The 17,296-nt window shown below is 36.2% G+C and overlaps 1 protein-coding gene across 3 annotated transcripts in view; it reads right to left on the bottom strand.

Moving 5' to 3' along the window:
- The window catches only part of RBBP8 (RB binding protein 8, endonuclease), a 72,316-nt gene that overhangs the window by 32,484 nt on the left and 22,536 nt on the right, over positions 1–17,296 (bottom strand). For all 3 annotated transcript variants that reach the window (XM_056137979.1, XM_056137981.1, XM_056137980.1), the window contains exons 5-7: positions 12,658–12,770; positions 8,030–8,096; positions 1,454–1,626 (exon numbers count right to left, since the gene is read on the bottom strand). In XM_056137979.1, coding sequence (XP_055993954.1) covers positions 1,454–1,626; positions 8,030–8,096; positions 12,658–12,770 — 353 coding nt within the window. The remainder of the gene's footprint in view (positions 1–1,453; positions 1,627–8,029; positions 8,097–12,657; positions 12,771–17,296) is intronic.

Here is a 17,296-nt window from a genome sequence, read left to right as displayed (position 1 = left end):
AGAATGAGACCCATCATTGTTACTGGTTTTTGGCATATTGAATATACCACAGGGAGTTTGCCAGACTCTGCCGTGTGGGCAGGATACTTTTGGTACTATCTATCTATATATATATATACACATATATATATATATATATAAATACATCTATATTATACAGTTGCTTGTACATAATGATTCATGATCTGAGACCAGAATAAAAAGGTCAATGAATGTACATTGTAGATTGTATGACTTTACATTTTACTTTTCTATTTCATTCCTTAACAGTTCTTTTGTTTTCCACTAGATGGTGATGCAAGCTCATATAAAACGGGAAAAAAATAATGTGCTGATAGTCTAAGATCAAAGAATAAGATATACCTTTTAAAAAAGGCAGAATTATTGTCAATAACATACATAAGTTATAGGGGGCTGGATTGATGTACAGCAGGTAGGTCATTTGCCTTGCACATGGCCGACCCGGGTTCAATTCCCAGCATCTCATATGGTCTCCTGAGCACCTCCAGGAATAATTCCTGAGTGCAAAGCCAGGAGTGACCCCTGAGCATCGCCAAGTGTGACCCAAAAAGCAAAAACAAACAAACAAACAAAAAGTAAATAAGTTATAAAAATATCTCTAGTACTATGTACATTTCTTTCACTCAAATCCTCTTTCTTTCTTTCTTTCTTTCTTTCTTTCTTTGTCACTAAGAATTACAAAGTTATTCATGAGTTATTCATGATTGGTTTTCCACTCAAATTCTCTTTATTACAAATTTAGGTTAAAAAATAAAGGCCTTTATTTTCGAAGTAACTTCTCTAAAGAAGCTATTTCCTCACATATTTTCCAATCAATGTAATAAAAGTGCAATAGTTAATATTTAGCCTGGTGTAGGTCACCCAGGCTATATACCAAGTGGTGCTAGGGAAAGAATATCGGGGAACATGTTATGTTGGGGATCAAATTCAGAGTCCTGCAAACACCTAGATATCTCTTCGGTCCAAGAATATTTGCTAAAAAGAAAAATGGAAAATAAACTATCCAACATATTTATAAAATGTCTAGTATTTATTTACATGGTCATGAGCAATGCACATCTAACACTAACAGAAAGCATTTTTATTATCACTTCACCAGTTGATATTGAGTTTAAGATTACAGTTATAATCTATATATACTTAAACAATGCCCATCTTCCTTCAAACAGATAAATACTGCAAAAATTAACAGATTTAATACCTTTTTGTACAACCAGATAACTAAAATACAACAGTTTCAATCCTTACCTTTCTTCTTTTTGCTTTTTTTTGGGACATACCTGGCATTACTCAGGGTACTTTATACTCCTGGCTTTGAGCTCAGGGATCACTCCTGGCAGGGCTCTGGAACCTATGTGGCGCTAGGGATCAAGCCTGGATCAGCTGCACACAAGGCAAGAGCCCTAACTGCCCTGGTCTCTCCAGTTCTTACCATTTGTACACACGGTATGCTTCAGTTTAGTATGTGTGTGTTCTACATAACGGACATGAAGGTTCTCTTTTCTTCGTAGCCGATTAACGCCAGAAAAAGAAAAGGCTGTTATTGGTGAATCTGGAATAACATTTTCCTCAGTTTCAAGCTCAGCTGGTTGCTGTTGATCATTCCTAGTGGAAAGTAACAAGTGAAAGAAAATCAACTCAAGATGTATTATTTAAAACAGCTGCTAAGGTATAGAGCTACAGCAGAACACAAGTAAGAAATTGCAAGCAGTTTCTTACATCTAAGTTCCAAATCTAAATATAAGGGTTAGAGAAGTGCTGAAATGATTAAAGTACTAAGTGTGGAATATTATGAGAAGTAGGGTACAAATTGTAATTGGTAGCACTTAAATCAAGATTAAAATAATTAAAAAAAATAAAATAATTTCAAATGGCAGAGAAAATCAGCAGAGAATTCTAATTATTTACTTTAATAGTAAACAATTAAGTCTATCGACTTAAAGGTTCTAGTTAGCAGGCAATCCAACAAGGAGCCTTTAGTAATATGTGCAAGGTTTAAATATATTTATGTAACGTAATAGAATACTGAGTTTGACAAAACAGCACACAGTAGCATGTACTTGTGCTAGAGAAGCACTAGCTAGAACTCCATGATGGGGAGTGTCAAGTATATATAGGAAAGGATGTAATTAAGATTTCAGAATCTAGGAGCAAAGTAGGAATATAACAGCAGTGTGCAAGACTGGTACACAAAGATAGGAGACAGAAAATCAATTAGGCCATGGCCCTAAGAGCTCACTTGGGTTTCTGTGGATTTGAACTACGTGTTGAAAATAGGTATAGAAAGACTTATGTTAAATGCTCTGGTAGTTATGTGCTTCAGTGGTACCATCTGCTTGGAATGCTCGTTTCCAGATGCCACATGGCTAATTACCTCATTTCCTTCAAGTCTCCTGAATTTTTACTTTCTCATCAGGGTCTACTCATTAGTAAACTTCAAAACTCTTCCCACACCCCAGTAACTCCTATTCCTTCTAGCCTATTAACTATATTGGAAGCATTTACTGCTTTCTAACATAGTATATAATTGATTTTTCTATTGCTTACCTGCTCAAATATAAGCTCTAGGAGCATAAGAATCTTTGGCTCAATGATATAAATCCACAATAGTAGGCAATTTGGTGTTCAATAAATATTTGTTGAATGGGAGACTCTTAAATTCCACTAAAAATTAATTTGTGTTGATCTAGGCATATGTTCCTGCCAAATCAATTGAGGAACAAAGGTACTAAAATTACTTTTCAGTTGAACTGTGGTTACTGAATAAATACAACGATTACCTTAAACTCAATCAACTCTCCCATGTTAATAATCCATTACTGACCTTATCTGTCAACCAATTCTTACGAGCCTGTCAGGCAGTGGGCATTTATGGGACCCAACCTGTATGTCCTAATATACTCATATCAATTGATAATACTATTTTATTATTTATTAAATCACCATGAGATAAGCAGTTACAAAGTTATCCATAATTGGGTTTTAGTCATTAATGTTCCAACACCCATCCCTTCACTAGTGTAGTTATCTTCCTTCTTCTCCCCCCACATCCCCTATCCCCAGTCTGCCTCTACAGCAGATACTCTTCTTCTTCTCCCTGTCTCTCTCTGTCTCTCTCTTCTTTTGGTCATTATGGTTTGCGGTACAGGTACTGTAAGGTCATCACGTATATCCCTTTACCTACTTTTAGCACTCACTTCTTCTTTTTGCTTTTTGGGTCACACCCGGCTATGCTCAGGGGTTACTCCTGGCTCTACACTCAGAAATTATTCCTGGCAGTGCTCGGGGGACCATAGGGGATGCTGGGAATCGAACCCGGGTTAGCTGCGTGCAAGGCAAACACCCTACCCACTGTGCTATCGCTCCAGCCCCAGCACTCATTTCTTGTTCGAGTGATCATTTCCAACTGTCATTGTGGTAGTGGTCTCTATGTGGTAATACTATTTTTAAACACTCTCACTGTCACTGTCCTCCTGTTGTTCATCGATTTGCTCGAGCAGGCCCCGTAATGTTTCCATTGTGAGACTTGTTGTTACTGTGTTTGGCATACTGAATACATCACAGGTAGCTTGCCAGGCTTTGCCGTGAGGGCGAGATACTCTCGGTAGCTTGCCGGGCTCTCCTAGAGGGGCAGAGGAATCGAACCCGACTCAGCCGGGCCGACGGTGTGCAAGGCAAACGCCCTACTGCTGTGCTATCGCTCCAGCCCATTTTTATACAATGAAAATTTATAAAATATCACCAACACAGTTTTATGTAACATTACAAATTAACTTTTCCTTAACAGATTCATGTCTTACTTTTCTGAATAATACCAATATTGTGGTTTACAATCATATATTCCATACTGAGAAGTGTCCAGAGCTAATATCTAATTTTTAATCTCTCCCCAAAATTCTTATTCTGGAAAAATGAAGTAAACCAAAGTCATATGAAAAAGCTTTACAAATTAATGGAGTGTGAAATCTATCTGAACTCTCCTAGACAAATCATGTCACATAGCCTACTTGCTGATTAGCCATAAAAATTCAGCCTAAAACATGAATGAGTAACAAGAAGAAAATGATTTCCTAAGAGTCCATTGAAAAGTGGTTGGAATCACAAAAGGAAAGAAAACTCAAGTTTCACTAAAAGTGACTGTACCAAGTAATTTTTTTTTTCTCCTGTGCTCTTCTTTGTCATCACAGGGACTAAAGTAAAACAAAAACAAAGCAAAACAACTTCCCTATATTAAGCAAGTTTCTTTAAAGCATTGGGTCTCATTCTGATTTTCTGGGCAAAATTAAATTTACACCATGGCTTTTGGCTAAATTCACTGCGCACCCTGTCATCTTCCTCTTCTCACTTTTCCTTTTAATAGTCTGAGAGTAATGTTTTGTTTTCCAGTTATATACTTTACTTTAGACAACCTCTTAAATTAAATTCCTGTCAAAACATAAGTTTCCGTGGGAATAAAGCTGTAGCTTAGTAGAAAGGCACATGCTTTGCATGTATAAAGACATTGGCAACCCAAAACAAAGCAAAAAAGTTTCAATTGTTCTTTATTCCAAAAACCCATAAGGAGGAAAATTTTCCTTTCAAAATCTGGTTTTAAAAATTCTTAACATTTGGTTTCTCTTCTATAGAACTTATATTTAAACCAAAATTTAATGGAGCAGTTACAGCCAAAAATTTCACTTAAATATAACTTTCACAAAAGTAAAGAGGGCTCCCTAAGACTAGTAAGACTAGTAAGTTTTAAAACCGAAACTAGTCTGAAACTAGTAAGTCTGAAACCCTAATCTCTTGGAATCAGTATAAGCTTACTGTATGAATGACTAAAATAAGATCAATTTTTTATAAAAATAAAAAAATATATTTTTTATTTTCCTTTTGGTTCTTGTGGGGGCTACACCCAGCAATGCTCAGGGGTTACTCCTAGCTCTGCCAGGAATCTGCTAGAAATCTCAGGAATCACTCCTGGCAGTACTTGAAGGATCATACAGGATACAAGGGATTGAACCTGGGTATGCCACGTGCAAGGCAAGCGACCAACCCACTGTGCTATTACTCCAGTCCTGAAAAAAGATCCATTTTTAAAAAACAGCTGTAGGAATACAAATGTACTAAGGAATGCTCTACTGATTATCTACTTTCAGAAAAACATAACCCTTTCAATAATTCTCTTGATAACTTCCTTCCTCCCCCTGTTCTTTCTTTCGATAACTTATTATAAACAAAAAATATACAAATTTGATACTGAAAAAGACAGTATCCTAACAGCAAATAACATCATACTAAGAACTATCATTAATGAAATACTATTACTCAGGACTCATCTTTAGGCAGTTTTGTTCAATACTCAATACATGATTGAGTACTGCACAGTGCTAATGAAATATTTTTCAAATTTGCTGACACCACAAAGCTGAAACTAAACCCTAACCTAATAAACTGACAGAGATAAATCGACCTATAAAAATCCCTAGAAGTTTGAATAATAGGTCCTATCTAACAAAATAAAATGGAGCCAAATATTGCAACATAGAGGCTTTACTGAACAGAGTCAGAAAAAAAAACTCCTTGGTTCTGGGTCCAGAAACAGCTCAGTGCTCGGAGACTTGAAGACTGTCTTGAAGGCCCATGGCTGTGGGTTCAATACCTGCGGTGCTCTGTATGTATGTAGAGGGTGAGCCAGGAAGCCCTGCCAATTGGGATTTGAGGTACTGCAACAAACCATAAAATCTCTGGTGCACCACAATGAAGCATGAAGATACACTACAACTAAAACGTGCAATACCTAGCATACACCACAACTAAATGTGCAAGCATCTTAATCGAATGTGTGACATTCCCCATCTCGCCACCACTCACTGCATCAACAACAGGTAAAGGTAAAGGTACAACAGGTAAAGGGAAAAAAATAATATGAGTCAGGTCCTGCAATTTACATAGAGTAACACTGGTTAGATAAATTTTTAGGACTATTTTTTTAGTAACTGCTAATGTTTTTGTTAGCACAAAACTATTAAAAGGGAACGGAAACTATTAAAAGGAATGTGAAATCTTTGAAAACAGACATGATTCAGAAATAAGAACATTTTTAGAGGGGACCACACCCAGTGGTGCTCAGGACTTACTCCTGGCTCCATGATTGGGAATCACTCCTGGTGGGGCTTATGAACTACGTGGCATACCAGGGATCGTACCCAGGTACACTGTATGCATTTCGTGATGTTTGGGCCCCAAGAAATCAGATTTCTTGTACAATAAAGGATCACTGTATCACTGTCATCCCATTGATCATCGAATTACTCGAGCAGGCGTCAGTAATCTCTATTTCTCCCAGCCCTGAAATTTTTAGCAGCCTCTTCTTACTCATCTTTCCCCAATGATTGGAGGCTCTTTCAGGGTCAGGGAAATGAGACCTGTTGTCGTTACTGTATTTGGCATATGGAATATGCCACACAGAGCTTACCAGGCTCTGCCCGTGCAGGTGGGATACTCTCAGTAGCTTGCCGGGTTCTCTGAGAGACATATATTTATATATTTTTCTCTATGATTTGTTGCCAGCACACATGCATTGAAAGTAAAGATAGTCATTTTACTTCCCCTCATAATTCCTTTGACTTCGAATAGTGAAGTAATCACACAGGAAGAATATAAACATTCAGGCATCAACTACCTTAAAATACACTGATAAGGCTACCTGGTAATTCTTTTGAGAATGTGTTTATGCTTAATAACTACTCTAAGCTAAAATACTGTTACTTTTGCACAATGTGTCTTAAAGGTATTATAGATGTTTACTCAAATGCAACAGAACCTTTACAAACCCTATAAAAAATCATGACTCCTAAATCCTCACTCTTAAAAGAACACTACATAAGCTTTATATAATTGAGGAATAAAATCTGACCAAATCTCTATTCTGCACAAGTTAGATCATACCCAGATAAAAAGATTTTGGGGAGAAAGCTGGGGATACACCTGGAGTACTTGGGCTATTCCTGGCTCTATGCTTAGGGGATCACATCTGGTGACAGTAATTCAATCTAGGGTCATGACCAGTGATCCATGTATGGCAGTGCCTTACCTCCTGTACTATCTCCTCAGACTCAAAGAGATTCTTTATTTGAGATACTATTGCATAAAAGAAACAACACAGGAATTAAAGTCAGAAGACAAGAATCTGAGTGACAGCCAACTAGCTGTAAGACATGGCATGTTGAAATTTGGTTTTCTCATTCATAAAGTAGAGATAATAAACCTAACTTGAAAAATAGTGAGAACTAAAAAAAATAAACATAAAACGTGAGGAAGATTAATTGGTAAAATAACAGTTACTTTTATTATTTAAGTAAAATGGGGGAGAGAAAAGAAAGCAACAGAGAAGACAAAAAGTTTTCCAGTCTGAAAAGTATATAAGTATGTACTGAATACTTTTTCAATTTTTAAGAAGCTTCTAAAGGTAACAAAACACAAATATTTATTTGAATCATAAGTACTTTATTTATAAATTATTATAATTTCATCATTATAAATAATTTACATACTATTTATAAAATTACTATAAAAATCAAAACATAAGATAATTGGTAGTTAACATCCACAATGGAGTTGTTCATACTCTATACACTATCAAAAAATATCAGAATTTTCTTTATACTTTTATTGCAGAACACCTAGTAATTTTATTACTACATTCTAATAAGGTTTGAGGCTACCCCTGGTGGTGCCTAGAGAAGGACTTCTGACTCTATATTTAGGGGTCACTCCTGGTGGTGCTCAAAGGACCCTATGCAGTGCTGGGTATTGAACCAGAGTAGGTCACGTAAAAAAATTAAGTGCCTTAACCTTTATACTCTTTTTTTTTTTTTACAACTTGGACCCCAATAGTTTTTAACTTTTAGAAATGACATCTACAGTTCTTAATATATCTCTACAGTTTGTATGGCTGAGTTAAAGAAGAAAGAAAAGTTAGGGGGAAATAGTAAATTTTCTGCTATAATTTAGGACAAACACTTACTCAATTTTCTGCTGTAGTTGTTCAGAAAGCTTTTTATTTTCTTCCTGGAGAGTATTCTTTTCATTCACTTAAAATAATATAAAAAAAGAAGAAATATTATTTAACATGAATATTAGGCTTTCAAAATAATTTTAACAAGTATGAAGAAATTAAGATTCCTAATTAAAAAGTATAATATTAGTCACAATGTTACCATCCAAAACTAATTTGTTGCTAGTGATTAATACATCTCATATAATGCCAGTTCCATTAACTGGTTAATGAATAATTTTATGTAAGATTTATAGGCAAAAAAAAAAGTTCCTAATGTACTAGGGAATATAATCTAATTATTCATTCTGAGAGAAAGAGCACATTCATCTGGTTCTTAGTCCTGATAATTTAAAATACCATTATAGTTAAAATCATTTATCTGGAAACAAACCTGGCCATAAAAGTAATAAAATAAATATCCACATCATTTTTTATAATTTAAGTATACGTAAGTCAAAAACCGCTTCCTTAGTCAAATCCTACTTTGTGAATAATTTATGGTATCAGTAACTTAAATATACTGATTGCAAGATCATTTGACTCTAACTAGACTAAAACTTTCTATCTAATCTTAATTTGTAAAATATAAACTCAATTTTGGGCTCTAATTTCCATTGTGACCAACATAAAATAATCCTTTCAGTTAATATGATGTCACTGTTTAAGCACGTGCTTTATTAGAAGTACATCTAAGAGATCAAGAAAATACAATAACTTTCTACCAAAGAAAGTTAATAATAGTTTAAACTTGTTAATAATTTAGTAGTTAAAAAAACTAAACATTTTTTCTTATATTGAGTATATGAAATTTTTGGGATTACACATAATATGTGAGGTTAAATTTCCTCTAGTGGAGGATTACTTAAGATATGGGTATTGACTTAAAGGAAAGGATAGTATAATAAAAAGCTAAGATACTACATCAATATAGTTCATACTACTGAAAGTGAGAAGAACACCAGAGTGGTACATATAAAGTACAAAAAAAAGAAAATCTAAGGAGAAAAGTATAGCTCTTGGGAAGATCAAGGAAAGATGTTTATTAAAGGGAAGGTAACTATTGAATAGGTATCATTAATCTTCTGCACAGAATTAATGACAGAAAGAAATTGGTATAAAAAATGATAGGAAGCCTTCAAAACCAGGCTAAGAAATCTGAACTGTACTTTAAAAGATTAATACGTATTATTTTGATGACACATGAATGATGAGAAGTTTGGTTTGTTAGTACCTATAACCATAAGCCAAAGTGAGAAGAAAGCATTAACAAGTCAGGTGATCATTAAAAGAAATGAATACCCAAACTAAAGCAGAAGGGGCAGAAATAGAAAAAAGTTGTTACAGAGGCAGAACCAATAGTTAACTGGTAACTTACATCTTTTGGAGGGGTTAGAGAAACCAAAGATGGTCTTAAAATTTTGATTAAGGGGCTGGAACAATAGCACAGCAGGTAGGGCATTTGCCTTGCAAACGGCAAACTGCCGACCTGGGTTTGATTCCCAGCCTCCCATATGGTCCCCTGAGCACCGCCAGGGGTGATTCCTGAGTGCAGAGCCAGGAGTAACCCCTGTGCATAGCCAGGTGTGACCCAAAAAGCAAAAAAAAAAAAAATGATTAAGATGATATTCAAATCCCAATTAAATGACAAAATAACACTAAAAATAAGTCAATAAAAATACCGAAAAGTCAGGAATACCATTAGAGGATCTGAGGTATGAAAAATTCCTCAATGATGTAAAAATAAATAGACTTAAGACTGATGGTGAAATCCAATAAAGGGCTTTAAAAAAAAAAAGCCAGTTTTCCCAATATCCAATGGAAACAAATCCTAAAACCCTGACCATAAAACTGAGGTTACCAAAGGTGGGATGAGTGGGCTGAAAGGATACAATAGATTATGGTGGAAGGATAATAGCACATTCGTGGCAAGTAACCTAAAACACAAACATTTACAGTATTGTAAACCAAAAATACTTAAAAACAAACAAAAATCCCCGGAAATGTGAGTTTTCTCAATAGAAACTCATTAATTTCATCATTTTATACCAGAGGTAGGAATGCTCAGGAAATAAATTAGTAATGGGTGGCTAATTGCTAACTATACCTAGCTAAAGTTATGAGACTGTATCTCTACAAGTTTTGAAATAGAGGGAGTTCATTAATAAATACTGAGACAAGAAGATCATGGCAGTGCCCACAAGTAATTAATAGTAACCACTGAAGAAGGCACCCAAGACAAATTATCCATATACTCAAAAACTCTCTACCAGTTTCAGCTCTGAAAAAGGGATGTCAATAGGACCTACATCAACTATAAGCAAAGTAGGATTTTTTTCCCCCTTGGGCTAAGGAAATAAAAATGTGATTAAGAAAACCATCAAGACAGACATTTAAAAGTTAAAATTAATACACACATACATGTGAGCAGGAGAGACAGTTCAATGGACTAAGCAAAATTTCTGTACTCATCAGTCCTCTCTCTGACTTCTTTTGCTTAGTATGACACTCCTAGTTCCATCCAAGATATAGCAAAAGGAGAAATTTTTTTCTTATAGCTGAATAGTGCGTGTGCGCACATGTGCGTGCGTGCGTGTGTGTGTGTGTTTGTGTGTGTTATAGATGAAGAGAATGAAAATAGATGAGCATGTATTCTTTCAAGTTAATGTTTTCGTGTTATTGGGAAAAATGTCAAGGAGTGAAATTACTGGGTCACATGGGAGTTCTGTTTTTAATATTTTTAGAAAACTCCATACTGGTTTATATAGAGGCTAAACCAGACAACAGTACCACCAACAATGAATGAGGAGTCAATTTTCATTGCATAACTGTAGTAACTAAGTTTTTTTTTTTTTAAATTTCTAAAACTACTATTTTTTTTTTCAAACTGGCCTTATTGGTTTGATTTTTTTCTTTTTTTGGTGTTTGGCAGTCCTCAGGCTTACTACTGGCTCTGGATTCAGAGATCACTCTTGGTATTGTACTATTGCTCTAGCCCCCTAGTTTTTTATTTTTTATTGTTGCTTTTAGGCCACATCTGGTGGTGCTTTCTCCTGGCTTTAAGCTTAGAAATCACTTCTGGTAGTTTTTCAGGGGACCATATGCAACACCGGGGACCTAAGTCCTGAGTACTGCTGAATGCTATCTCTATGGACTCTTGTTCTTTTTTTGTTTTGGAGTCACACTTAGTGGTGTAAGGATTTACTCCTGGTTCTGTGCTCAGGGGCAACTCGTGGCAGGCTTGAAGTACCATATGAGATACTGGAGATCAACCCCGGGCTGGCCTCATGCAGGTAAGCACTCTACTCACTGCACTATTGTTCCAACACACCCGGGCCCCTAGTTCTTAATGATTTTTCCTCTTTTTGGTTCTGGATCACAACTGGCAGTGCTCAGAGCTTATTCCTGGGATCTGGGCTTATGGATCACTCCTGGCAGGCTTTGGGAACTATATGGGGTGCTGGGTATAGAAGCCACATGAAGGCACGTGCCCTACCCGCTGTACTATCACTCTGGCCCTTCAACAAATTTCTTAAAACATACATACGGGTAGGAAGACTACTGAAGAATCTCACACATCATTAGATTTTGGTAGCTGGTTATATTTTGCTAGCTTTTAGCCTTGAAAATATCTTAAACTAATATTTTAATATAAATTAGATATATTAAGAATTTCTCCCCTAAACATTTTTATCATTTCTATAAAAATACCCATTGCTAGTTTTCTTATTTTGTTCACACCTGCCATTACTACATAATACTGTGTTGAGTTGTCTTAATCTAGTTTACTTCCTTTTGTTTTAAATGATATTGATTTATTCAAAAAGTAGACAATAATTATTTGTTCAATAACTTTCCTAGAATGATATCGCTTTCTGGTTATTTCTATCTGGCCATTCTTATTATTTTATGTTGTTCCAGGGGTTGCACACTTTGCTGTAATTCTCACACACACTAGGTTGTAGTGTGCCCAAGATCACAAATTATGATTGTGACTCTGGTATTCTCAAGGAAGGTCTCTAGGATCTCACTTCAAATTTGGGGCTTTGTGGGGATCAAATCTGTCCCTGCTAGGCACTCATGAGCACCCCCCCAGCTTATTTGCAGTATTGCTTCATAGATAAAAGAGATAAAAGTATCTACTTCATATTGCATCACATGAGAAGACAGATATCATCAGGTTAAGGAATCTAATCACTAGGCTCTGCACGATGGATGCATATATTTCTCCATTATAGTTATATTTCCCCTTCATATCACTAAGAAGTGTGAGGATATGGGGGTAGATGCATGTTACAATAAAATAATAAAAAATAAAATTCTCCCTCAATCTTTAATAATTTTAATGTCCGTTATTGGTAACTTTGCCTGAACCATGTGCAATGCAGCACCTTTAACCCTGTACTATCTCTTTGGCTCTACACCTTTTTGTAACCTATTGCACACTGAAATAAGCACAGAAGTCAAAATAAAAAATGGGGAAAAAAATACATTTGATCTTTGCCTAAGAAAAAATACACAAAAAAACAATACATTTGATTATAACAGGTTTTCATATATTATACTTTAAATATTAAAATAAAAAAAGGGAAACTTACTAAGTTCTGTAATTAGTTTAAGATTCTGTTGCCGGATATTCTCAAACTCCTGCTGTTTTTTCCGCATATGTTCTTCAGTTACTGCACAGCGATCACATAAGCCTGCTCTTAATCTGTTAAATTAAAACAATAAATATTTAAGAGTACAACTTGAATGTTCTAATCAGAAAATATGCAATATGTGAGATGATGACTGTATTAGCTAAATATGGGGAATTCATGATGTATCTATAAAATTATCACTACGTACACTTAGATTATCTTACAATTCTGTCACTTATACTCAATAAAGCTGAAATATAAAAATAAAAACTGTAAAGATAGTTCCTTATATTTGAACTCCAATATAAAGACATAAGAACTGATTTGGAAAATACACAGAGAATCAACTAGCTTAATGATGAATTATGCCTTTAACACAGTCTCATAAAGGCTGAAATCATGCAATAAAGTCTTCTTATGGGGGGATTGGGGTTGGGTCACACCCAGTGGTGCTCAGGGGTAACTCCCGGCTCTACACTCAGTAATCACTACTGGAAGTACTCAGGGGACTATATATGGGATGCCAGGGATTAAAAAATAAAATCTGCATTTAAAATTCTATCCAAGAAAACTTATTTACTGAAGAAACTGACCATGGTTTAATTCATTATAGTCAAAATATGACTTTAGTCCAGAATCATATATTAAACTTACATCTGCTTTGACAGAGCACATTATGTAAAGAATGAATATCCAACAATTTTTTTTAAGCTGAGTAAAGGTTAGAAGTCAAAGAACACAGTGACAGTCTTCCCATTGTTCATCGATTTGCTCAAGCGGGCCCAGTAACGTCTCCATTTTTGAGATTTTGTTGTTACTGTGTTTGGCATATTGAATACATCACGGGGAGCTTGCCAGGCTTTTCTGTGCAGGCAAGATAGTCTCGGTAGCTTGCCGGGCTTTGAGAGGGGCGGAAGAATTGAACCCGGCTCGGCCGGGCTGGCTGCGTGCAAGGCAAATGCCCTACCGCTAAAAAAAAGTACTCTATTTTACCACTCTTTTTAAACATTAAAACCACCAATGCTAATAAAACTTCATAATCCATTATTAACTAAAAGAAAAATTACAAAACAGTTTTTGTTAATTACTTGCTAGAGCTGAAATTGCTAGAGGGAAATACCCATATTGCAGATAGGGGTAAGGTGAAGTGAAGGTGTTAGAGAAAAGGAAGGAAGATATACTTCAAAGTAGAGTAATAATTATCTTGTTGCTACTATGAGGTAAGTGTTATAGGAAATTTTTTTTCTGTATTGTTCAAAATTTCCCATTTTAGGCTAGAGTACAGTGGGTAAGACATTTGACTTATACATGGCTCACTTGGATCCAATCCACGCATAGTTTCAAGAACCTGCCAAAAGTGATCCCTGAGTACAGAGCCAGGAGTAAAACCTGAGCACAACGGGTGTGGCGACAAAACCAAAAATCAAACCAAACAAAATAAAATGCACAAAATTTCTTATTTCATTTAACCACGAAAAAGTCTTGTTGAAAAAGAACACATATCCCAGAGAAGGAAATTAGAAACAATATTCAAATAATTGAAACTTAATACCTAAATAAATACTAAAAAGTGTCTATGGGCATCATAGCAGGGCGGTATATGCCATTAATTTTAAACTAATTTCAGAATATAAAACATGAAAAGGGGGCCAGAGATAGATTACAGAGGTTAAGGACTTGCAAGAGGCTAGTTCTGATTTGATCTCTGCCCCACACGTGATCCTCTAAGCACAGTTAGGAGTGATCCCTGAGCAGAGCCAGGAATATCACTGCTGGGTATGGTGATGAAACAAAAACAGAACAATCAAAAACAAACAAAAAAACTACATGAAAATGGTACAACTTAAATAAAATGAGGGGAAAAGTCCAGAGAACTTTTTTCTATGAAAGTAAAATACATATTTTTTGGTTCTGGGGTTACACCTGGTGATGCTCAGGGGTTACTCCTTCCTCTGCAATCAGGATACTCTTGGCAATACTTGGGGCAATTATGTGGGATGCTGGGGCTCAAACCCGAATTGGCCACAGGCAAGACAGGCATCCTACCCACTCTACTATCTCTCCAGTCCTGAAAGTAAAACCTTTATTAAAAAGTATTGATATCAGGGCCTGAGGATGCTCAATGGCAAAAGTGCTTCACTTGCAAACACAAGGCTGAGTGACACGCCTGGTCCATTCACACTCACTGACTGATACATAAAGTCTCCTGGTTGGGACCGTCTTTCCCACTGGCACAGAGGGCACAATCTGGGGCTCGCAGACAGGAATATGTAAGCAAAACTAAAGTGTGCAACCACCAGTAGCAGTGCAGACTTTCCAGCATTTATAAAGTTAACAGTAAGGTCTCCTTATGCCTTTAAAATTCCGAAGGTGGGGCTGGAGTGATAGCAGATTGGGTAGGGCGTTTGCCTTGCACACGGCTGACCCGGGTTCGATTCCCACCATCCCATATGGTCCCCTGAGCACTGCCAGAGGTAATTCCTGAGTGCAGAGCCAGGAGTAACCCCTGTGCACCGCCAGGTGTGACCCAAAAAGCAAAAAAATAAAATAAAATTTCAAAGGAATAAAATGATAAAGTCTGACTTATACCTAAACTAAGATACTGTTAAACTGTTCTAAGAAAAATCAATGTAACTCTGCTTAAAATCCTTGATATTTCATAATGATTCTTCTTTTTCAGGATTTGCTTAAATAGCTCAGGATGCATCAACGAAGTTCAATATTCTAATTGTCAATCCTAATTGTGAAAAATCACAGATTGGGTGATCAAGGTCAAAGAGCACTTGACATTGAAGTTTACTAAAAACATTGTAAGATTAAATGGTATTAAACAATCTAAAGAATTTTTAAATCACATTTCATTACCAGTTCTGTCTATAAAAATCAAACAAAATTTTTAAGAAATAAAATCTGACACAAACTGTCCAGTAAGGCATTACAGAAAACATTCTTTGGAATCCATAGTTTATGGTTTGAAAAGCATAACTGGGGGGCTGGAGAGATAGTACAGGGGTTAAAGTACTTGCCTTGAATATGGCCAACCCTGGTTTGATCCTGAGCACCACATAATAACTGCTAAGCACTTCCAGAGGTAATCTCTGAGCAGAGTCAGAAGCAAATATTAACCATTGCACCCAAATTCCCAAAACAAAATTTTTGAAAAGAAAAACATCAATGAGAGGCAAATATAAAATAAAGCTTTCCCTCACTTTATTACTAACAGTTACTCCTATCAATTACTACTTTTCATAATAATGATCCAAGACTCTCCTCTTAATTTCTTAGTGATCCTATTTTAAATTTAAATGGGTATGAGAAAATCTGCTGCCTCTTTTCTCTATCAAGGAGCTCTACTGCTTTTCTCTTAGCTGTCTTTCACCCCATTTTTCAGAGAAAGAAAAACCCACTTCAGATTCATAGGAAAATACAATTTTAGTAGTTATCAGCAGGCAAAGAGTACTGTAGCACTGTTCTCCCATTGTTCATGGATTTGCTCGAGTGGGCACCAGTAACGTCTCACAACAAATTGTGAGACTTGTTACTGTTTTTGGCATATCAAATACGTCATGGGTAGTTTGCAAGGCTTTGCCATGGGGGCAAGATACTCTCGGTAGCTCGCTGGGCTCTCCGAGGGGGGTGGAGAAATCGAACTCAGGTCGGCCATGTTGGCTGTGCGCAAGGCAAACGCCCTACCGCTGTGCTATCGCTCCAGCCCAGCAGGCAAAGAGAAAGAATAATTATTCCATGAAAACAAAAAACTATCAGTAAGATACAATTTGGGTTTTATCCAATTTGTTCACAGAGATGAAGAAATAAAACTTTCATTATGGATTGGAGAGACAGTGTAGGGTTAAGGCCCTTTCCTTGTATGCGGTTGACACTGGTTCAATCCCCAGCACCACATATGGGCCTGGTTTCATCCTCAGCACCACATATATCCCCCTGCACACCAGTGGAAGTGATCTCTGAGCAAGGAGGCAAGAGAAAGCTCTGAATGAACACTGCCAGGTATGGCTCAAATCACTTTTCCCACAACTCCTGAAGCTCCCCCCCCCCAAAAAAAAAAAAACCCCTTTCATTTTGCAATTAAAATTACTAAATAATATTTGGAATTAAGATAAAGGAATAGCAAAAATCTGAAAGTGTTTTCTGACTTAGTGTGATAATCTCATAGATGATGGAAGAAAGGAATCTCTATCTGGAGATTAAAATTGTAACAGCCATATCTGTTCAGAAAGAATAAAAGATAAGCTAGATACAGAAAAAATAGAAAAGAAAAAAGAACATCTAGAATAATAGCAGGAATAGTCATGAAGCAGTTTCTCTTTTTTTGGGGGGGGTCACACCCAGTGATGCTCAGGGGTTCCAGTAATTCCTGGCTCTGCACTCAGGAATTACTCCTGACAGTGCTCGGGAGACCATATGGGATGCTGGGAATCGAACCTGGGTTGGCAAGGCAAATGCCCTACCCGCTGTATTATTACTCCAGTCCCCACGAAGGAGTTTCTATTTACACTGAAAAAAAAAAAAAAGACTTTAATACTCAAATGAAACATTTGCTATCTAAGTTTGTCCTACATTAAATACCAAATAAAGA

Source organism: Sorex fumeus, unplaced genomic scaffold, assembly GCF_029834395.1.
Source record: "Sorex fumeus unplaced genomic scaffold, SorFum_2.1 ptg000128l, whole genome shotgun sequence".
Taxonomy (NCBI): domain Eukaryota; kingdom Metazoa; phylum Chordata; class Mammalia; order Eulipotyphla; family Soricidae; genus Sorex; species Sorex fumeus.
The sequence above is the reverse complement of the archived record's forward strand: the minus strand, read 5'-3'. Positions and strand labels throughout refer to the sequence as shown.